We start from the raw sequence: 22,689 nt of genomic DNA, 5'->3' as shown, positions 1-22,689 counted from the left end.
CGGCACCATGGGAGGGAGGGAGAGAGAGAGAGAGAGAGAGAGAGAGAGAGAGAGAGAGAGTTTGCGGATGGGAGGGAGAGGGGCGGCTGAGGGAGGGAGAGATTGAAACCCTAAGTTTTGTTTAATATAGGCCCGGTAGTTGGGAGGATACATGCCTTTTATTGGGCTCAGTCTATTAACCGAGGCGGTCCCTTATAAGTAGAGTGGTAAATGGTCTTAATTTTTTTTGTCTAGATAATCTAAGTATCGGGCCCTAAAAGAGCCGGGCTCTAATCTTATACAATTTTGAGCAAAAAAAATTAAGGGCCAAGTAGGATTGTGAAGAGAGCATTAGGGCCATAGCCCATTACCACCCCTACTTATAAGCCGCCTGCCTCCGAAAATAATGGTATTAACAGAGGTGGTTGTTTTAACCGTGTTGCCTCGGTTAATGGATTTTACGATGCGGTTTTTTAATCATTTCGGTTAATAAGAAATGACTGTCTCGGTTAATGCATGTCATTAACCGAGGCGGTAAGATTTTCTGCCCGCCTTAGAGGGGTTTTCTGTTAATGCTTTTTTGTACTACTGGCCACGGTGCCATCAACCTGCGAGCGAAGGCTGAACTTGCCGCACATGGACTTGAAGGACGCCCACTTGGTGTAGGCCTTCAGCATCAACGTCACATGTACGTGCGACTTGACTGAGATGGATGCCCACGGGTGGACGACGATCTGCGGCGCTCCGCCACCGCCGGTGAGCACGGTGTTGGTGGGAAAGGAGCTGGTGCCCTGGGGGAGCACGGTCCCGGACATCTTGTGCGGCCGCTGGATCTCCCCGGTGGCTGATGCGGTGGACGCGCTGTGATGATCTCACGGCGCGGTTGCAGTGGAAGAAGAAGCTGGGAAAGGAGAGAAGGCAGTGGAAGGGAGGATGAGGAAAGGATTAGGCATGATCTCACGGTGCGATTGCAGTGGAGAAGAAGCAGGGAAAGGGGCGCGGTTGTAGTGGAGAAGAAGCAGGGAAAGGAGAGGAGAAGGCAGCGGATGGGAGGATCAGGAAAGGATTACGCCTGATCATCAGATACAATATAGAGAGAGGGATTTGTGCAACACCATACACCAAATGAAGTGGGGTGACATTGATATTATATAGCCAATGAGCTTGTGTATACATGGAAAAGAATAATCCTATACATGGAAAGCACAATTAGAGCACAATTATAGCAATATCTAATAACAAGGAAAGGGTGTAAAAAAGAAAAACTCTGCAATAGCTAGCACCACCAAGCCACCAATACATTGTTGAATTCTTGCACAAATGAGCACTCAAGTTATCTGCAAGCTTCCTGGCACGACGTCGACGAGATGTGGATCAGTTGAACTCAAAGCTCGCACCGCGTTGGTCTGTTCATCACATACCGGGAGTGGAGCTTCCAATTTACCAGCTGCGTGCGTGCCTGCGTAAGTCCATTTTTCCATATGCCAATACGATAGGCCATAGCAAGGGAAGAAAACTGAAGAAGAGCGCATACTCTATAATAACTGTTTCTCCATTTGACCCTCCGATGCAACTTGTGCAATGACACTGAAGACTTGTAGTGTCTGCTTGAGGCCATTTTTCTATGTGCATAATGAATATTTAGTTTAGCCAGAGGCCAGTGAGGATGTACGATTAAAAGATCGCGAAGATAGCATGATGTATGGTATAGTGTGTACCTGAAAAGTGGAAGAAGGCTGACGGTAGTAGTTGCTTTTACAGGAAGAAATGTGTGTCCAACAAGCCATCCAGCAGTCAGTTCACAGGAATGCACGAGGCGGAGAGGGCGCCGCGCCTGCAGATTAACCCTGTCAGCTAGCAATATGCACTTTACATACTCGCCAAAATACGTAGAGGTAACTAACTTGACTATTAAAATGCCTAGTTTAGCAAGAGGCAATGGTGTTATGACATCAACAGGATGTGAAGATAACAAGATACGTGATGTACTCGCATACCTAGAAAGTGGGGAAAAAAGGCAGCCCGGATAGCTTGTTGCGCAGGCAGAAATGCTCATCCAATGAAATGCTCATCCAACGAGCCATCCAGCACTCAGTTCACATATCCCCTATCAATTTCGACCTTGATCCTTTCTGTAAGCTTTCTGCATTTTTCATTTAACTCGGCACTGCAATCGATGATCTTTAGCTATCTTTAGCTTTTCCAATGAGGGTGGAAGGCCCTTCTCAGGAAGCCTTGAGATGCATGGACATTCCTGGATGAATAATTTCTTGAGGGAAGGTAGTCTGTGTAGCATAGCAGGAAGATGTACGAGATTCTTGCAGTGAATAAACTTGAGCTTTCGCAGAGACGTGAGGAGCTGAAGTGCTTTCTCTTGTTCATCTGTAGATAGGCCCTTTTGTGTGGGACCGAAGCCAGCGACCAGAGGGGGGTGAATGGGAGCCGATCAAAATTTCTTCCGAAATTCAAACCGTCGGTCTATATCCCGAAAATCACCCAAGCCCTCAAGCGTTCTGGCCAAAGTTTGGAATAGCTATTGAAAAGCTAAACCAACACAAAAGGCCTCGAACGAACGAGTGAAAACCCAAAGTAATTCGGAAGCGATTCGGGAAAACAGCTGATCTGAACAGCCAGGACCGGTCTGACCGGTGCGATGGACCGGTCTGACCGGTCGTGTCTGTTCAAAAATGAGCAGACCGGTCTGACCGGTTTGTCCTACCGGTCTGACCGGTAGCACCCAGAAAACCCCCGAGAAAATGGATTCAAACGGTGAATCTTGAGCAAACGACCACGAAAATCGACGAAACTTGGGGGATTGCTTCGCCCCTACCCCGTGAACATATCCCCAAAAGATCTCGGCCTAAAGAGCAACGAATCTAGAGAATTATGGGGGAGATCAAAAGGGATTGGGGTTTTCTCAAATACTCCAAAACTTCAATTCTGAAGAGCTCATGATTCCAGAGGGATTGACACGAAGCTAGAAGCACAGAAATCACTCCAAAGAGCCCTACGAACCGTCGCAATCAAGTGCATCAAAACCAAAACGAAAATCCATCACTAACAGCACAAGAGGAACGGGATTGGTTTGATTCAAAAGCCCAGAGGGCACAAGGAGGATAGGGCCTCCTTTCCCAATCAAATCCAATACAAACTCTCACAAATCCACGGACAAATCTACTCTAAAGAGAGAAACAGGGGGAGAAGAACGCAGGGGCGGCGGCCTGGAGAAACAGAGAGTCCACGAACAGATTACAAAAGCCGCAATTAACCTAACACAAGTGAAGGGGTATTTATACCCGCGGGACCGGTCAGACCGGTGCGCTGGACCGGTCAGACCGGTGTGTTAGACCGGTCGCGAGGCCCTAGACGTCGTCGACGCCCGTCGCCTCCGTCAGTCCCGAGACCGATGCCCGTACCTCCACGACTTGGCGTCTTCAACCGCCGTCCGCCTCCTTGGTTTTGTGGCGCAAACCAAGAAACCTGCCTTCCGTCGCCGCTTGCGCCGTCGATCCAGGAGTGGACGCCACAGCTGCCGCCCGGTCCGAGCTCCGGTCCCGGCTGCCCTTCACCGCCGTCCACCGCACGGTCCATCGGCCACAGCACCTCCATGGCAGCTCCCCGTCGACACTCGACGCCCGTGTACCTGCAATCCAAAGACCAAGCGCACGATCACACCGCACGGTTGACAATTCACTCATCACAAGCAGGATAGAGTACTCAACATTCCTCAATCTCCCCCTTGATGAGTGCATTGTCAACACACCACAAACGAACCAAGAGAAGTGAAAAGAAGAGAAACAAGAAGGCGAAGAACTCAAGCAAGTGACACGAAACTCAGAAAAGCAGAAACAGTCACTTACTCAAGCAGAGATCGATCCCCGAAGACAAGGGCAAAGGCTTGACGCAATCGATCAAAAGCCAAAACATGACTCCTCAAAGACAGAGGTAACGCTCGACGCAGTCATGCAAGAAGCAGAGGGAAAACGAGGAAAACCCAGAGCCAAGAACAAAGCAGAAACTCCTCAAGCAAAGCTTGTCCCTCTCAAAAGTGCAACTCTCTCAAAATGATGCACTCTCAAAGCCCTGTGCACAATAAGTTTTTCAAAAATCAAACAAGTCTCCCCCTTGTTCGATCACTTCTCTCAAAATTCTCCCCATTGTTGGCACATGCACACATTAAGTCTAAAAAGACCTAAAGCTCCCCCTGAAGCAAAGACTCCCCCTGAACAGATGCTATGCAATGAATGCAATGCAGGAGGTGTAAGTGAAAGCATTCAGGGATACAAGGATATGAGCAACATCTAGTCACAAGCATGTGTGCATCCATAAACAGGACCTGCATCTAGCTCAACAGGGTATATCAAATCAGTCTAGAGCTAGGTAAGTTCAGTTTAGGAGAAATAAAAACATCACCCATGATCTAACACTAACAAGTAGGAAATGGAAAGCAGTGCTAATCAAACTCATACAGGTGAGCCAAAACAGCCAAAACAAGTTGCCAACATTCATTTTTCAATCAAATTTATATCAAGCAATTCTTAATGCCAGGGGTTGAAAGCTTGTCCTGCTTTACTTAGCAACGAGGCCAAGCCTATGCCAAAAGACAATCAGAAGCTTAAAGCACTCGTTTCAGTCATGCATAGCCTTGCCCGGGTTCTCACAAGTGCAAAGTGAGCCGTCCCGAAAGCTCGATCAGTGCGACAAGCAATCCCACCTGGATCTTTTCAATCCATTTCCAGAACAGTTCAAGCAATTTTATCAGATTTAGATCATTTCAAATATGAACTGCTGAACGAAAGGTCACACTAGCATGAATAAGATAGCAAAGCATATCAACACACCCTAACATGCTAGTAGCCAAGACAGGGTGATCATATTTTCAGATTTTCAAATCAAAATAGCTTAACTCAGATGATGTCATATACACAGTGGAGCAAGCTATACATGATCAAGTTTATCAACTCACACTAGCAGGCACTAGAAGATCATAGCAAAGTATACAAGAATGCTAGTGCAAGTGAGACAATGCAAAATGCAAACATGTACAATGCATATGCACAATGCAACTACCAAACCTAGAAAACAAAGAGAAGCAAATAAAATCTACAAAGCTAACCAAAGAAAAGTCAGCAATCAAAAGGGGTAACACACCCCAAGCTCCCCTCGCAAGCGAGCAAAAGTGTCCTGCTCTAGCGGTTTGGTGAGGATATCTGCAGTTTGCCTCTTAGATGCGACATGGATCAAGTCTATGTGTCCTCTCTCATGGTTGTCTCGCAGGAAATGGAATCGGATGTCTATGTGCTTGGTTCTGGAGTGTAGGACAGGATTCTTTGCAATGCTAATGGCTGACATGTTGTCTACAAAGATGGTAACCCTACCGAAACTCAAGCCATAATCCTGCAAGGTTTGTTTCATCCAAATTATCTGGGAGCAGCAGCTGGCAGCGGCAACATACTCAGCTTCTGTGGAAGAAAGCGCTACGCTAGTCTGCTTGCGAGAGGACCAAGACACCAAAGATGTACCGAGAAATTGACAAGTGCCGGATGTCGACTTGCGATCCAACCGACACCCACCGAAATCGGCATCAGAAAAGCCCACCAAAACCAGAGAAGAATCCGCAGAATACCAAAGACCAAATTCAGGGGTGAATTTCAGATATCTGAATATGCGTTTCACCACCTGCCTGTGGGAGGTGCGCGGCGAAGCCTGATACCGCGCGCAGAGGCAGACGCCGAACTGGATGTCCGGTCGCGTCGCCGTCAGGTACAGGAGAGAGCCGATCATGCTCCTGTACTCCTTCTAGTCCACCGCCTCGCCGTCCAAGTCCTCATCAAGCGCCGTAGATGTGCTGATCGGAGTCGGCTGAGGAGACAAGTCGCTCATGTCGAACTTCCGCAGCAAGTCTCTAGTGTACTTGGCTTGATGGACAAAAGTGCCCTGAGGAGTTTGCTTGATCTGCAGCCCGAGGAAGAACTGCAGCTCACCCATCATGCTCATCTCGAACTCCCTGGACATCTGCTCAGAAAACTTGGAGACAAGAGCGTGAGAAGAGCCACCAAAGATAATATCATCCACGTATATCTGAACTAAAAAAAGATCATTGCCAGACCCCATGAGGAACAAAGTTTTATCCACACATCCCATTTTAAACCCCTGAGCCAGCAAAAAGGTTTTCAATCTATCATACCAAGCTCTAGGTGCCTGTTTCAAACCGTAAAGAGCTTTCTGAAGTTTATAAACACGGTTTGGAAACTTGGGATTTTCGAAACCAGGGGGTTGCTTCACATAAACCTCTTCTTCAATAAAACCATTCAAGAAGCCAGATTTGACATCCATTTGGAAAACCTTAAAACCCTTGGAAGCAGCAAATGCAAGAAAGATTCGAATAGCTTCCAAACGAGCAACAGGGGCAAAAGTTTCCTCAAAATCAATACCCTCTTTTTGGCAAAACCCCTGGGCAACAAGACGAGCCTTGTTTCGAACAACCAAACCATCCTCACCCTGCTTGTTTTTGAAAACCCACTTCGTTCCGATGGGATTACAAGCAGGTGGAGGCTCGACCAAAATCCAAACTTGGTTTCTTTCAAAATTTTCAAGTTCCTCATGCATGGCATTGACCCAATTAGAATCAGAAAGAGCGTGTCCAATATCCTTGGGCTCAAAAGAGGCAACAAATGCTGAATGAGCAAAGCCAGCGATACTTGTTACCTTGGACCTGGTGACTCGCTCGTTGAGATCACCTAGCATCTGTTGAGGTGGATGGCGGCGCTGAATGTGTCGCGGTGCTTCCCGTGTCGAAGTCGCCTCCTCCTCAACCAAAACTGGTGCCTCCTCAAGTGCAGCTGGTGAAGCCTGGGTCACCTCCTCGAACTACCCCCGTGAAGTAGACGTAGTCGGATCGGGGCCGTCGTCATCGTCCGAGCTCGTAGCAGAGATAGCTGGGTCCACAGCACGCGTGGTAGCCTCAGCATCGCCATCTGCAGCTTCTTCCTCCTCATCTTCAAAGATGGAGGTGCCGAGCTCATCATCTCCTGCAACTTCAAAGACAGAAGAATTGCACGGTGCAGTCTCGTCGAAAGTGACTTCACAAGTCTCTCTGACGATGTTAGTATCAATAATCAGCACACGGTATGCTCTAGAGTGAGAAGCATAACCGAGAAAAATGCCGTCAGACGAGCGAGACTCAAACTTATCAAGATTTCCATCTTTCAGCACAAAGCACCGGCAACCGAAAACTCTGAGATGGTCAACACGGGGCTGGCGTCCAAACCGCAACTCATAAGAAGTCCTGGGCATGAAAGCACGCAAGAAAATGCGGTTGGACACGTAACAAGCGGTGTTAACCGCCTCAGCCCAGTATTTGCGAGGAGTCCTATGCTCATCGAGCATCGTCCTCGCCATCTCAACTTGCGTCCGATTCTTCCGCTCTACAACTCCATTCTGCTGTGGAGTGTAGGGAGAAGAATACTGGTGTTCAAGACCTTGATCACTGCAAAAGACATCAAAACGAGCGTTTTTGAATTCTGTGCCATTGTCAGAGCGGATCGCTCGCATGGCCTGGGGTAGCTCGTTTTTCAACCTCAAGATCAAGTCTCGAACAAACTCGAAAGCCTCATCCTTGGTTCTCATGAAAAAGACCCAAGAATAGCGAGAAAAGTCGTCCACAATCACAAGCACGTACCACTTCCCACCAACAGACATCACCCTGGAAGGACCGACAGTGTCCATGTGTAGCAACTCTCCAGGGTGAGAGGTCATCATCTGATTAACAGGCGGATGTGAAGCGGCAATCATCTTACCGTGACGACAAGGATGGCAAATAAGGTTCTTCTCAAACTTCAATTTGGGTAATCCTTGGATCAGGCCAAGTGAGCTCAGTCTCGACAACAAATCGAAGCTCAAATGTCCTAGTCTCCTATGCCGCTTCCATAAATCAGAAGAATGACCAGCCATCAAGCAATGAGAAGGGCCAAAAGGAGTTCCAGAGAAGTCAACCAAGAAAACTCGATCACGAGGTGTAATCCGGCAAACCAAATCTCCCCTGGAATCCAAAACACGCGAACAACCCTCCTTAAAGCGAACCTCAAACCCCTCATCAAGAAGTTGCGAGACAGAGAGCAAATTAAAACCAAGATTCGAAACCAAAGCAACCTCTCAGGGTAAAGCGATCAGAAACTCGAACAGCGCCAAGTCCACGTACCTTTCCTCTTCCATTATCCCCGAACACAATGTACTCCTTTGAGCGCATTGGGGTGAGGCTGGAGAACCATTTGTCATTTCCGGTCATGTGGCGCGAACAACCGGAGTCTATGATCCACCTGTTCTCCAAGCCTCCGACCTGCACATCAGTAGTGAGACAAAGGGTGAGCAAATGTCTCAACACTGGGGTTAGCAAAGTGAGAAGCAAACCAGTGTCGAGCCATTTGCTCTACAGAAGGGTTAGCAAAACCAGACAAAGCGTATCCCCCGTCCCGTCTACCGCGTGACTGACGAACACCACCGCGAGGAAAGCATGGAGCCTCAAAACCACCTCCACAGCCTCGGTCTCGTGGTCCATAGCCGTACTGAAAACGACCAGGAGCACGGCCGGCAAAGCGACCACCTGCTGGAGCACGGTAACCACCACCGTCTCCCTGACCTCCACCTACACGGCGCGCCCTAGCATCTCGCCTATCACCACGCCGAGAGGGACCATGTACCCGAGCAGAGTACATGTCCGCGTTCCGTCTCTCCTGCTCTCTCCTCACAGCCCGCTTCCTCCTGAAGCAAAACTCCTCCAGGTGACCTTCCCTGTCATAGAACTCGCAGTGGTACCTCACCTCACGCTTGGGAGGTGGAGGCCTAGCCTGCGGACGGGGAGGAGCGGCCCTCTTCTTCTGGGCAACCTGGGCTGTGGCAGCAGGGAGCGTGTCGAGGGGGTTCCTCAGCACATTGGGATTTGGAACCCAAACCTGCTTCTGCGGAGGTGCTTTTGGTGGTTCTTTAAGCACACCATCCGCGGGGTCAACAAGCGAAGGCTGTGTGCTCGTACTAGCAGTGTTTCCAGCAGCCTTGCCAATCTTACCATACAACCTGTCAAAGTCTGACTTCGTGTATGTGTAACCAACCCCAAACCCATCACCACGCTTGAACTGCTTAATCATCATGCCCAACTGCGGCTCACTAGCAGAAACCCAACTAAGAATCACCCTAAGATAGGTATTCTCATTCTCCAGGTTGGCTTTCTCTACCACAAGATTATCCAAATCAGAGATCAAACTAGGGCAAACAGAGCAGTCAATAGGTGGGCTAGACTCTATGACCTTAGTCTTTCCAAAAGACTTGATCAAGGCGTTCTTCTCCTCTAGCTCCAACCTAAGCGTGGGACAAAGCTTACAAGCGCCAAGCAAAACTGGCCTAGACTTCATCTCCTCTAGCTCGCACACAACAGTAGCAAACTTAGACTGCAACGAAGCTAGATCAGACTTAAAGATAGGACACTCCTCGCATTCAAGCACATCGCTAACAATAGGAGCATCCTTAACCAATTCTAGTTCATGCTTGGCCTTAGCGAGCTCATGAGACACGTCAGCAAGCGAAATCTTAGCAACATCTAAGTTCGCGACGTTCTCATCATGCTTGGCACGAAGAGCAACAAGATCGTTCATGTGAGATATGCAGCCAGCGCACTCATCCTCACTAGACTTCTCCCTAGCACAAGCCAGCTCAGTCCTAAGCTTTCTACGCTCTCTAGCTGCTTCCTTAAGCAGCCTCTTCTGGTTGTCGAGAGCGGCATACAACTCCCTAACCTCTGTATCAAGCAGGTCGATCGTGGAGTTTACCTCTGAATCGCTCTCGGATCCAGGAGAAGAGCCGGAGTGCGTCGGTGTAGCGTGTCCACTCGAAGACGCACGAGCACCATTGGCTTCGCCCGCCATGGTGCAGAAGCTCTTGCGCCGACCGGCCGCCAAGCAAAGGCCGATGAAGCCGGTGGCTTCCTTGTCCCACTTCTTCTTCTTGTCGTCGTCGTCGGAGGTCGGTGAAGAAGAGCGGTCGGTGTCGGAGCTCTTGTCGAGGTCGCTGAGCTGCGCCAGGAAGGCCTTCTCCCGCTTCTTGGCCTTGTACTGGAAGCGCTTCTTGAGCGACTCCTTGTCGAAGCGTCCTCCCCGGTCACGACTGCGGTGCTTGTGGCGCCGACGCTCCTTGTTGGAGCCTCCCTCGTCGCGGTCACGGTGGCGGTAGTAGTCGAAGGAGTTGTTCTGGCCACCGCCGGACTTCTTGGGGCAATCGACGACGAAGTGGTTCAGATCGCCGCAGTTGTAGCACCCGGAGTTCTTCTTCCTCTGCCTGTTGTGGTAGACGCGCTGGAACTTGCTGATGAGGAGGCACAAGTCATCGTCGCCCAGCGTCTCCAGCTGCTCATCTGAAACAGAAGGCAAAGAGGCAAGAGAAAAGCCAAGAGCAGAGTTAGCGTTAGAGCTCGATCCACCTGGGCCAGTCACAAGAGCGACGCTCTTGGAAGGAGGGGCACCATTGAGCTTGGCTCGTGTCTGGTTATCCACCTCCGTGGCCTTGAGTTTGCTGAAAAGCTCGTTCACGGTCAGAGTCTCATAGCCTGCAGACTCAATGATCGTGTTCACCTTGAGATCCCACACAGAGCGGTCAAGTGCGTAAAGCAACTCGAGAGCCTTCTCGTGCTCTGTGTACTCAAGGGCACCAGCAGATCTGTTCGCATTGACCTTGTTCACAATCGACTGAAAACGGCTGAACATCAGGTCAATGCTCTCACCCGGCTCCTGTGTGAAGTTCTCGTACTCACGCCGGTGAGTCTCAAACAGTCTGGCCTTCACCTGAGGTGTACCCTCGTGGTAGTTCTCAAGGCACGTCCAAATCTTGTGGGCTTCCTGAAAACCCTAGACGCGTGAGAACTTCGCACGAGAAACGCCAGCGAACAAGGCATTGACAGCCTTGGCGTTAGCCTCGTGCTGGGTCACCTGAAGAGGCGTGGTCCGAACAGCCAGCACCTCGTAAAGCTGGTTCGTGGTAATCTCCCAGACATCGGCTCCCATGCTCTGCAGGAAGGCTCTCATGCGAACCTTCCAATAGGCATAATCCTCGCCGGAAAACACCGGGATCTTACCAAGACTCGCCATGGTCGCCGAGTGGTTTTCGAACCGGTTAAGGTACTGAAAACCTCAACCGAGCTCTGATACCAATTGTGGGACCAAAGTCGGCGACCGAAGGGGGGGGTGAATGGGAGCCGATCAAAATTTCTTCCGAAATTCAAACTGTCGGCCTATATCCCGAAAATCACCCAAGCCCTCAAGCGTTCTAGCCAAAGTTTGGAATAGCTATTGAAAAGCTAAACCAACACAAAAGGCCTCGAACGAACGAGTGAAAACCCAAAGTAATTCGGAAGCGATTCGGGAAAACAGCTGATCTGAACAGCCAGGACCGGTCTGACCGGTGCGATGGACCGGTCTGACCGGTCGTGTCTGTTCAAAAATGAGCAGACCGGTCTGACCGGTTTGTCCTACCGGTCTGACCGGTAGCACCCAGAAAACCCCCGAGAAAATGGATTCAAACGGTGAATCTTGAGCAAACGACCACGAAAATCGACGAAACTTGGGGGATTGCTTCGCCCCTACCCCGTGAACATATCCCCAAAAGATCTCGGCCTAAAGAGCAACGAATCTAGAGAATTATGGGGGAGATCAAAAGGGATTGGGGTTTTCTCAAATACTCGAAAACTTCAATTCTGAAGAGCTCATGATTCCAGAGGGATTGACACGAAGCTAGAAGCACAGAAATCACTCCAAAGAGCCCTACGAACCGTCGCAATCAAGTGCATCAAAACCAAAACGAAAATCCATCACTAACAGCACAAGAGGGACGGGATTGGTTTGATTCAAAAGCCCAGAGGGCACAAGGAGGATAGGGCTTCCTTTCCCAATCAAATCCAATACAAACTCTCACAAATCCATGGACAAATCTACTCTAAAGAGAGAAATAGGGGGAGGAGAACGCAGGGGCGGCGGCCTGGAGAAACAGAGAGTCCACGAACAGATTACAAAAGCCGCAATTAACCTAACACAAGTGAAGGGGTATTTATACCCGCGGGACCGGTCAGACCGGTGCGCTGGACCGGTCAGACCGGTGTGTTAGACCGGTCGCGAGGCCCTAGACGCCGTCGACGCCCGTCGCCTCCGTCAGTCCCGAGACCGACGCCCGTACCTCCACGACTTGGCGTCTTCAACCGCCGTCCGCCTCCTTGGTTTTGTGGCGCAAACCAAGAAACCTGCCTTCCGTCGCCGCTTGCGCCCTCGATTCAGGAGTGGACGCCACAGCTGCCGCCCGGTCCGAGCTCCGGTCCCGGCTGCCCTTCACCGCCGTCCACCGCACGGTCCATCGGCCACAGCACCTCCACGGCAGCTCCCCGTCGACACTCGACGCCCGTGTACCTGCAATCCAAAGATCAAGCGCACGATCACACCGCACGGTTGACAATTCACTCGTCACAAGCAGGATAGAGTACTCAACATTCCTCATTTTGATATTTGAATCCTCAAGCAGAACTAGATGCTGTACAGAGGTAAGGTGCTTGCAGAAAGACGTTGTAAGGGCAGAAAAGTCATCAATCTTAATTCGTTCTAGTCTATGGAATAGATTAAATCCCACTGCCTGTTGTGACATAAGATCCAAACACGGAGTTATGCTGTAACAGCCCAATATTGTCAAATCCGTGAGGCTCCCAAGGGATTGCAACCCTTCAAGTGAAACAAGCGACTTGCAGAATAAAACATCCAACTTTTTCAATGCTCTAAGGGAACCTAATTGTAAAGATGTCAAATTTGGACTATCAGATACCTCTAGTTCAGAGAGGAGACCTTCCAGAAATGAAAAGGAGTCACAGCTATTAATTATCACCCTTTTCAATGCTGCGAGGGAATCCAGAGGCAGAGATGTCAAATTTGGACTATCGCATACCTCTAGCTGGACGAGGGCAGGGAGGTGAGCCAGCAAATAGGGCACAGTCTCATCCTGGAGAGCCTTGATGCAAAGTATCTCAAGTGATCGAGGAAGTAGAACATGAGTCCTTCCCTCCTGATCTTGACATTTACGAACCCATGCAGCAGACAGCTTAGGATTCATCTGAATGCACAATCTTCGAAGAGAGTTCAGGTATGGCAAGCCCTCCAATACATCCAGTTGACCACAATTGTAGATCTCCAGCACCTCCAGAGCTGTGAAGGAATGCAGACGTAGAGACTGCAAATCCGGGCTAGGTCCCACTACCATGTTCTTGAGAGATGTCTGATTCTCAGGAAAGTAAGGCTGCAGCCTTGTTGGGAGACACTCGATTTGCAGCTCTTGGATGGAAGGGGGAAGGGGAAATTTCTCATTCGTGGATGAGAGCAATTTAGGGCAATATGAAATCTTTAACTCCATGAGGGAGGTGAATCCTCTAAAACACTCCTTGCTGCCACATAACTCCAGTTCTGGGCAGCTTTGAATATGTAAACTCCTGAGCGTTCAGATGACATTTAACGGGATGTGCAAGAGGAATTCATCTCGGGCTAAGCGTGATGGTCCAACTGCTTGGCATTCTGAGGATGAAGCAAAACTGTCATTTTCTTCCTCTTGGTCCGTATAATGGACTGATATAGATTGTATCTGGGGACAACGGTGTATATCCAATTCCTCAAGGGACTGCACATGTGGCAGCATTTCAGTTACCACTTCCCAGCTATACCACCACATGACTCAATATGGAGACGTGTGAGACATGGGAGGGCAGGACAATCTGTAACTTTCCAGTCTTCAGAAACAACATTGAGAATAACACATGATGAGACCAAATCGCCGCATCTGAGAATTTTCAACTCCCTTAAATTGAGGAGCTTCCTGAAACCTTCCGATGAAAGAGAGACAAGATTTGGACTGTCCTCAATGTGCAGTGATGTAATCTCTGTTAGATTTTGGAAAGCCAAAATCTTGTCATCAAGCTTTGTCAACTCATCAGAGGATGTGATCAATAAACTTCGACTGTATGTCCTCTATTTTTGGATGTGTTGAAAGCCCATCAATTGATACTTGAGCATTCGTAGCTGGTGGCAGGGGAGGTAACTCCACCATCAAACGAGGGCATCCATGTATGGTCAACACACGGACACCAGATAGCCAATTGATCCATTCCTTTTTCTCTGCTTCATTAAATAAAAATTCAATGGAAAGAAAACACAAGGAGTGAATTACCACTTGAATGAATAACAACTGGTCTACAGCTAAGAACAAGATTACCAAGTTTGTTTGCAATAAGTATGCTTTTTCTGATTCAGATATTTATACATGCAGCTATATCTAGCGTTGCTTCTTGGCTCCGCGAGCCTAAACAGCCTTTTACCTAAGTAAAAAAGTAAATTCTACGAACGAAAAGACCCATATACATGCATTGAAATTGACACACTAAGATTACTTAAGAACAAAAATAAATAAATTTACATTACATGCCAAACTAAATGACAAAACACGCTAGAATTATAATAAATGCACACTAGTTCATGCATAACAAGGGAGTAACTTTATTGGATTCAGTTATTGTAAATAAACCAATGAAAATTGAGTATTTATTTGCATTGGTTTCAAAATACAATAAAATAACAAACTAAAAAAAACAGATTGCTCATCCTTACCTGCACTATTGCCAGCCAGGCTCGGCATCCAAGACTTCTGGTCAATGCCAAAAGAACAGAAGTTCTGAACTTGAAAAGGCGTGAAGTCATTCAGTTTAGGGCAGTCCTCGATGATCAGTTAAAACTCAATCCCCTCCTGTAAGTGGCAACAAACTTTTCTAAGCTTGGCAATTCAGTCAGAACCAACTCCTCTAAACAAGGAATTCGAATTTCCACAACATCACAGATATTAATCAATTTAAGCTTCTTAAGGGATGGAAGCTTTTCAAGAGAAGGAAGTACTCTCCATTTCTTGCAATTCTCTTGGTGAAGCAACTGCAAAGATGTAAATAAGAGGTCAGTGGCAAGCCAACTTGGAGAGATGGAGCCATTGTAGCCAATTATTCGGAGGTGCTTAAGGTTTTGATTTGGTTCAAGCCCCTCAAGAACCTCAGCTGCTGTCATTGCCAAAATTTCGGAATTAGTGCTACCGCCACCCCATGATAAGTGCAAATCTTTTAGGAGCCCCTTATCTATTAGTCTTGCTTCGCTAGCCTCTTGTTTGTTCCTGACATTTTCAAGTTGATAAATTCCAAGCTGTACAAGCTGGCTCATGGATTTAAGCTGTTTTATATCAAACCCACTAGTATTTTGAACCTTGTATTTCGGAAGCTCCTGAAGAGAGGTCATATTGCCAATATCAGCAATGGTAGAGTGCACTTCCTCTGCTGCAACTAGATGCTGCAAGCTGATGAGGTTGCTCATACCAGCCAAAGGATGCTAGCCCAGTTGGTTATTCACTCCGGCGGCACCCCTCGGGTCCTGAGTTCGACTCCCCGTGGGAGCGAATTTCAGGCTGAGGGTAAAAAAATCCCCTCGCTAGCCCCATGTGCCAAAGCACTGGTTGTGAGACGGCCCAGGTCGGCCTGAGGACCCTTACATGGCCCAGGCACAGTTCCCAGGGGTTACGTCTCCCAGTGTCAGGGCGGGGCCAGGGTTCGAGGATTTTCTCGGTCGGGGAAGCCGAGGCTTCTTCTTAAGTTAATACCGGTGGGGCAGTCTTTCCCCACCCGGCCGAGTTTTTGAGGTTGCTCATACCACTAGGCAGACTCGGATTTCCCAAAAAACCCACATCTAATACTTTTAGATGGAAAAAATTGGTCAAAGATTGAGGAAGAATGCCAACTTGTTGTTCATAAAAGTGCACCTTCATATAACGAATATGTGTGCAACTGACTAAATTGTTGATGAAACTGCTAAAATCAGCATAAGTTGCAGAGATTTGCAGCAAACGTAAACTTTCCGCTTCTTTAAATATATTCTTGAAGCATTTGAAAAACAGAGGGTCATAATAGCCAATTAATACCAAGGATCTTAACTTTCTCACTGATGCAACTTGCAACTGCTTTGCAAAATTCTCAATAGAAAATGCATTCCCATGTCGACGTTTTCCAAAGTATGCAGAGTTAATTACTATTAACAAATGCCGCGTAGTTGGCAAGATTGCTTCACATTCCGAGCCATCTATAGTGGCATGTTCACCTTTCGAAACCTTCCGTGCCAAATCATGCATAAGATCATGCATGACAAAACTTGATGAATGCCAGTCCCTTTTGTTGTGCTGAAAAAAGCCTGAGTTCCCCGGATACCAGTACCTTTCAACTTGTTGGAAGAAGCCTGAGTTCACCAAATCAACCAAATATACATTTCCTATATTCTCTAGGGTTTTAGTAGTATGGCTACCGTTCACAAATCCTTGTGATATCCAAATTCTTACTAACTCTCCTCCATTGAAGTGATAATCCTTGGGGAACAGGCAACAATACCTAAAGCATTGTTGCAGGTGGTCAGGTAGGTAATCATAACTGAGCTTCAAAGCAGGTATGATGCCTTCGGTCGCCTGTATAAATTTCCATTCTTCATTGTTTAGAATGTTAGTCCACTCATCAATGTTAATATTTCTTCTTAATAACGCACCTACAGTTTTTGCTGCCAATGGGTTCCCCCTCAACTTTTGAGCTATTTGCTTCCCAATAGCGTACAGACTTGGATGCTCATATCTCTCATCATCAAATGCACATGATTTAAAAAATTGCCAGAAGTCATCCCCTTCCAAAGCACCTAACTTGACTGGTTCAACTGTTTGGGTCATTTTTGCAACAGACAACTTTCGAGTTGTGACTAATATCGTATTACCCACTGCCTGATTATGTTTTAGAGGAGCTAACAGTTGATCCCAACAGTGATTGTTCATGTCATCCCAGACATCATCCAAGACAATTAGGAATCTCTTAGATCCTATAACTTTCTCTAGATCCTCCTGAAGCTTGTCCAAGTTGCCTGTTTCTGCTAGCCTTTGTTTAGAGACACAGTCTAACATCTCCCTTGTCAACCTAGTTACATCAAAGTTATCAGAGACACAAACCCATATCTTGATATCATATTTTCTTCTAACTATCGGATCATTGTAAACAAACTGGGCCAAAGTTGTCTTCCCTACCCCTCCAATACCTACAATCGGTAGCACTGTTAAGCCATTAGATCCATTGCTTGTCATCAGCTTTAGGATGTATTCCTTCTCTGAGTCCCGTCCATACACTTTATGTTCAACAAGATAAGACGTTGTTGGGCGCGTGGCCTGTAGTGTACTCCGACATACATTCAGAGATCCAACTAAGTTTGATCCATCTATTTTCAAAGCGTCACTGACATCACGACCAACATCTCTTAGTTTACCAGCGATGTGCCTTATCCTGCGAGAAAACTCACAATTGTTGCCAAGGTGTGTGCTGACAGCAATGATGTGGTCATCTTCCCTTTTCTGTTTTCCCGTCAAGTTGCCCTTGAAGATGAACTTACCAAGACTGCTAATTAATGTGCTTCCAAGTTGCTGAATGGAACTTAATGACCATGTGGATGAAGTTCCGTCAATGCGTGCAGCAGCATCTGTATGACCCCCAGTATTGCCTGCGAAGTGAAAGGGCAAGATCACTGCATCATTTCTCAAGAAGAAATCCATTAGATATTAGGTCATGAAATGCCAACGGTTTGATCAATTGTAGAATCCGCAAGTAATCTAATTCAAAATAAAATCCTTGTGAGAGTCATAATAATTCACATACGATTTGTGATATTTTCTTGGAGGCGGCAATAATCGAGCTCGTCCATCACATCCTCAGCATCGTACAGAAGCTCTTTGAGATCACCCAGAGAATACTCCAGAGGCTCACTCTTGATCTTCCTTCCATTGGCAGCATCAAGCACCATCTGGACATACCTCATGGCTGACTTGAGCTTCTCCACATCATCATCGAGCCCAACCGAGCGAGTCCACACCTCCAACTTTTCAGTGAAGCAGTTCCCCATGATGCTTTGCACCAGCCATCCTATCGCTGCGTCCACCGCCACCCCCATCATCTCGGGCTAAGTATGCTCTTAAAAGTAGCTAGCAATTATTGCACAGTACAGGAAGAAAGGAGTCGAATGGGGTAGGGACGGAGGAGAGAAGAGGATAGCAACATATATTCTTTTTTCCTGGAACACACAGAAAGATTTGTGCTGCAAGCAATCGATACTCTTCTCTAGAAACAGCGAAGAAAGCAAATCAAGCATCAAGCGACAGGCACGGGGAACAAGCTAAGGGATAGGTAAAGTTAAGAATAGGACACATTCGAAAGTAACAAAATGGAGTATAGCAGTCGAGCTACATATATTGCGATGATTTGTAAAACAATTTTGCTTCCTTGTCTCATTAGCTGTGTTATGTAAACAGCAGAGCCATCAGAAACAGACAAGATAAGCGGAGGTTGCGACGCAGTGTGGATAATTACAAAGCAAAATTCTGTACAAAGTGGAGGTTGCGACTGGCAGGACAGGAGGTTACAAGGCAGAAGCTTTTCCAGAGCTCAAAGCAAACAGCCCCTAAGTGATTATTCAAGTCTACGCTCATCAGCCACTCCAATAGATCTAGCATAAAGATTTCGCGAGACATTTTCGTGATCCTAACTAACAGCCTCTTCCTATATAAATCAAAAGAAGCGTGCCGTGCAGATCCTAACTAACAGGCATGGAGGAAGAAAATCACCAGGCACCAGGAAGTGCGAACTGCAGAGAGCAAACCTGGATTCAATTTTCAGGGGGGATGATCCGGCCTTTTTGAACTAGAATAAGTAGAATGTAAATATATCAGGAAAACCTTATATAGGATACATATATGAAACTAAAAGGAGGAAGAATATTTAAATAGATATGTTGAGGAAGCCCGGATGGAGACCCATCCTAATTTTAAGTGGAGCATTTAAAAGCTTTCAGTACAAAGAAGTACTTGGAATCATCAACCCTTCGATCGAATTGGTAGCTCGGGCATTGAGAAACAACGACAGTGTCGAGGCGAGGAACGCGGTTTCCATTTTGCCTAGCTCGTCGTGACTCGGGTCCGGTGGCGTCGACTGTGGGGTATGGTGGTAAGCCCGCGGCACCGACGGGCTTGGCCTTCGGAGGCGGCAGAGGTGGCGAACAGGATTTGCAAAGGAGGAGGTGGGTGGCTGGTATGGAAAGGAGAAGCGGAGGGGCACGGACCATCCGAGTTGAAACCTGCCGATGGAGCAGAATCATCCTCTGAACTCCTCATCTCTTTGGATGTTCCGCACACGCCGTTCGCCTCAACCGCCGGCGCCGCTCTTCCCAGCCTCTCTGGGACCCCACTAGAACGCTCTGGTCGGAGTGGGAGTCTCTGTTCGAGCGGCATGGCCCCGCCGCCACCCAGCATTGTTGCGGCCGCGCCGCCGACGACAGGGACGACGGCGACTGTGACGAGGGTGTCGTAACTGGGCCTTGCACATGGTGGCCCAGTGGGCTCACCGAATTATCGTGTTATGTTGGTTGGTTAATCAGCCTTTTTTTCATTTTTATATTTAAAAAAACAAAATTTTAAAAATATATGCCGAATATGGAAATTTTCAAAAATGGGTGCCAGTCGCCTCCCTAATGGGCGACAGGGGGCTGTCGTCCATCCAGTTAGCGACAGGACCTAAATGTAAAAAAAATTATATTTAGGTCCTGGCGCCATGGCGCATTAAACAGTGAACTTTTAAAATTAATATAAAATCTTAGACAAATCGGAAAAATACAAACTCAACTGTTATGGATTCTATAAAATAATATCTACAACTTTTGTTACATAAAGTTTTTCATTTGATCAATGTATCTTGCTCTATTTTAAATACCAGTTTAATGCACTTTTATTTAAATCTCAAAATTCATCCTTTGGATGCATGTCATCTTTACCTAGAGTGTTGCATGTCGTGAGTATAGGCTTGTGTAAAATTTATAGGCCCAAAAACACTTCTAGCATAAGTTTTTAAATTAGATCTTGCAATATATCTAGTTTAAATGAGTAATTTATCCATGCTGCTATACTGAGTTTTAGGAGCCATAACTTTTACGGTAGCCTTATTTTATTTCCTAAGAGATATAGAAAAAGTTTGGTAAATTTTAGATAAGCACAACTGGACCAAATGAATTATGACTAAGGTAAATGCACTAAATCAAGAAAAATAGTTCTTGTACCTAGAAAAATATGAAATAATTCATTTGGTCTAGTTGTGCTTATCTTAAATTTACCAAATTTTTTTTATAGCTCTTAGGAATTAAAATAATGATATTGTAAAAGTTATGGCTTCTAAAACTCAGTATAGCAGCATGGATAAATAACTAATTTAAACTAGACATATTGCAAGATCTAATTTAAAAACTTATTTTAGAAATGTTTTCTGGGCCTACCAATTTTGTACAAGCCTATGCTCACCATATGTAACACTCTGGCCAAAGATGACATGCATCCAAAGGATGGATCTTGAGATTTAAATAAAAGTGTATTAAACTGGTATTTAAAATAGAGCAAGATACATTGATTAAATGAAAAACTGTATGTAACAAAAGTTGTAGATCTTGTTTCATAGAATCCAGAACATATGAGTTTGTATTTTTCTGATTTTTCTACGATTTTATATCAATTTTACAAGTTCACTGTTTAATGCGCCCTGGGCACCAGGACCTAAATGTAATTGTTTTTTATATTTAGGTTCTGTCGCCAACTGGATGGGCGACAGGCACCCTGTCGCCCATTAGGGGGGCGACAGGCACCTATTTTTGAAAAATTCCCTATTCGGCATATATTTTTGAAATTTTGTTTTTTTAAATATAAAAATGAAAAAAAGCTGGTTAATCATGTAGCCCAAAGCCCAAATCGGCAGCCCATCCACACGGATCCACTATACCATGGCCCACTGGTCCAGAGAGCCGTTTGTCTCAGCCCCAGATAAAGCGCCGCCGCCGCAAATACTCGGAGCCGCACGCGCCTGCTTTTTTTTAAGAGAAACCGGGTTTGTATTTCATTTATATTTAGTGATTATAGTCCAAAACTTACAAAGACATTCATGAAAGAAAGCGAAAATACATCCTAGCCCTTCTAAGCACCTCTCGATCTTCCGCATCGCCGGCAGTCGGAACCTAGAAGCCGACTTCCTCCCTGGTGAAGAAACATAATTTTTTGACACCGTCTTGAGCAGCACATCAAAAACGATATGCTTTGTTGACGTTGAATGACGCGGCTGAAAAAGATGATTGTAGATCATCACATAGCCAAGTGATGATCGCTAAGTGAGGAGGACTTGCCTCAAAGACGGTTGGGACTCCGAATCGCCGAAAGATATGAAATTTCAAAGAGGAACTGAACCACTTACGAAGACGAGATCTGATAACCAATCCGATTTCGCCTCGTGTTGGTAAGCAAACCTTCGAGGATCGACATTGAGAAGATCAGCATCGCCGACGAAGACCAAGGAGGAACAAAAAGCACCTGACGGCCGGATTCGGCAGAGGGGCTGCCTAGGCATCACCAAAAGCTGGCTTACGTCTTATTTTTTTCACCCAGCCCGCGGAGAGCACGCGCAAAGCCCACATGGGAGCTACAGCCAGGAGTTCTGTTTGACAGTTTTCCCTTAAGGGAGAAATTCACTTTACATCGCAAACTATTACAGAAGTTCGATTTTCAATTTTTAACTACAAAACCGGATAATATAGGCATTCAACTATCAAAATCATGTAAATTTGGACTTTGGGGTAGTTTCCAAGGTGGTTTTATATTTTGTGATAATTAAAAATATTCAAATTCAAACTAAAATATTCATAAGTAATTCATTTTAGATCAAAAAAATATGAAAGAGGTATCAAAAGTTTTCTAAAAATGCAACCTATCTAATGTCATGATACATCTTAGTAATTCAGATAAAAAAATTTTATTTTAATAATATTTATTTGCTTTCAGTTAAACATATTATTTTTGAATAACTAAGCTTCAAATAGAGCAATAATAGATAGGCCATACTTTTAAGGGACGGTTTTAATAGTTGGATGATATATGTTATCCGGTTTTTTAGTTGAAGATTGAAAATAACTTCTGTGATAATTTGAGGGTGAAATTCGAACTTTTTCCTTCCCGTAAAGGTTGGGGCCAACTGCCGGTGGATCCCAAGTTGTTCTTTTATTTTTAGACCCAATAAAACTAGAACTAATTCTAGTTTCCCGTGCTGTTTTTATCCAGACAATATGCTTGCTTTCACCGTCATTTTTCCCTCGCAGCTTTATGAGGAACAGCTCACGCCGAACAACAGCGACCGAGTGAATGTCTACTATGCATCTACAGTATATGAGCTATGTTCAGTTGCACAAACTGAGTTCTTAGCTTCTTTTCATGTTTTGTGTTTTTTTTAGATAAAAAAGGTTACAGTTTTTAAAGGAATTTTTGGCATCCTTATATTACTGGGTTGAATCACTTTGCTATTCATTTTTCTTGCATAGATTACCATGGAAAGAAAATTCTGGACAGCTGCTGCATCAATTGCCCAGGACAATGTTGATCCCAGTGTGACGCCTAGACGTCCTTCATTTATTCTATCTTTAAATTATTTTTATTTTTCTTTTGCATTGTCTAATTTATTTAGGCTCTGATTAAATTAACGAAAGAATTTGTATTGTTTTTTTTTTTTGAAAAGCTAGC

General features: G+C 46.1%; 2 protein-coding genes and 1 long non-coding RNA gene across 3 annotated transcripts; all 3 read right to left on the bottom strand.

The window, feature by feature from the left end:
* Positions 1 to 1,096: 1,096 nt before the first annotated feature.
* LOC120688550 lies at positions 1,097 to 2,162 on the bottom strand. Its single transcript, XR_005681160.1, has 3 exons — positions 1,977 to 2,162; positions 1,698 to 1,813; positions 1,097 to 1,601 (listed from the first exon to the last, which is right to left on the bottom strand). It is a non-coding gene; the product is annotated as an uncharacterized LOC120688550 (long non-coding RNA).
* A 10-nt stretch (positions 2,163 to 2,172) lies between these two features.
* On the bottom strand, positions 2,173 to 15,535 carry LOC120688549. The gene is made up of 3 exons (XM_039970909.1): positions 14,652 to 15,535; positions 12,508 to 14,162; positions 2,173 to 2,376 (listed from the first exon to the last, which is right to left on the bottom strand). Exons 2-3 carry the CDS (start codon positions 13,405 to 13,407, stop codon positions 2,173 to 2,175), a joined length of 1,104 nt encoding a protein of 367 aa, XP_039826843.1. The 5' UTR covers positions 13,408 to 14,162; positions 14,652 to 15,535.
* A 63-nt stretch (positions 15,536 to 15,598) lies between these two features.
* On the bottom strand, positions 15,599 to 19,448 carry LOC120688548 (putative disease resistance protein RGA3). Its single transcript, XM_039970908.1, has 2 exons — positions 17,753 to 19,448; positions 15,599 to 17,597 (listed from the first exon to the last, which is right to left on the bottom strand). Exons 1-2 carry the CDS (start codon positions 18,045 to 18,047, stop codon positions 15,667 to 15,669), a joined length of 2,226 nt encoding a protein of 741 aa, XP_039826842.1. The 5' UTR covers positions 18,048 to 19,448; the 3' UTR covers positions 15,599 to 15,666.
* Between the last annotated feature and the right edge of the window lie 3,241 nt (positions 19,449 to 22,689).

The sequence above is a fragment of the Panicum virgatum genome, chromosome 9N (genome assembly GCF_016808335.1).
Source record: "Panicum virgatum strain AP13 chromosome 9N, P.virgatum_v5, whole genome shotgun sequence".
Classification (NCBI taxonomy): domain Eukaryota; kingdom Viridiplantae; phylum Streptophyta; class Magnoliopsida; order Poales; family Poaceae; genus Panicum; species Panicum virgatum.
The sequence above is the reverse complement of the archived record's forward strand: the minus strand, read 5'-3'. Positions and strand labels throughout refer to the sequence as shown.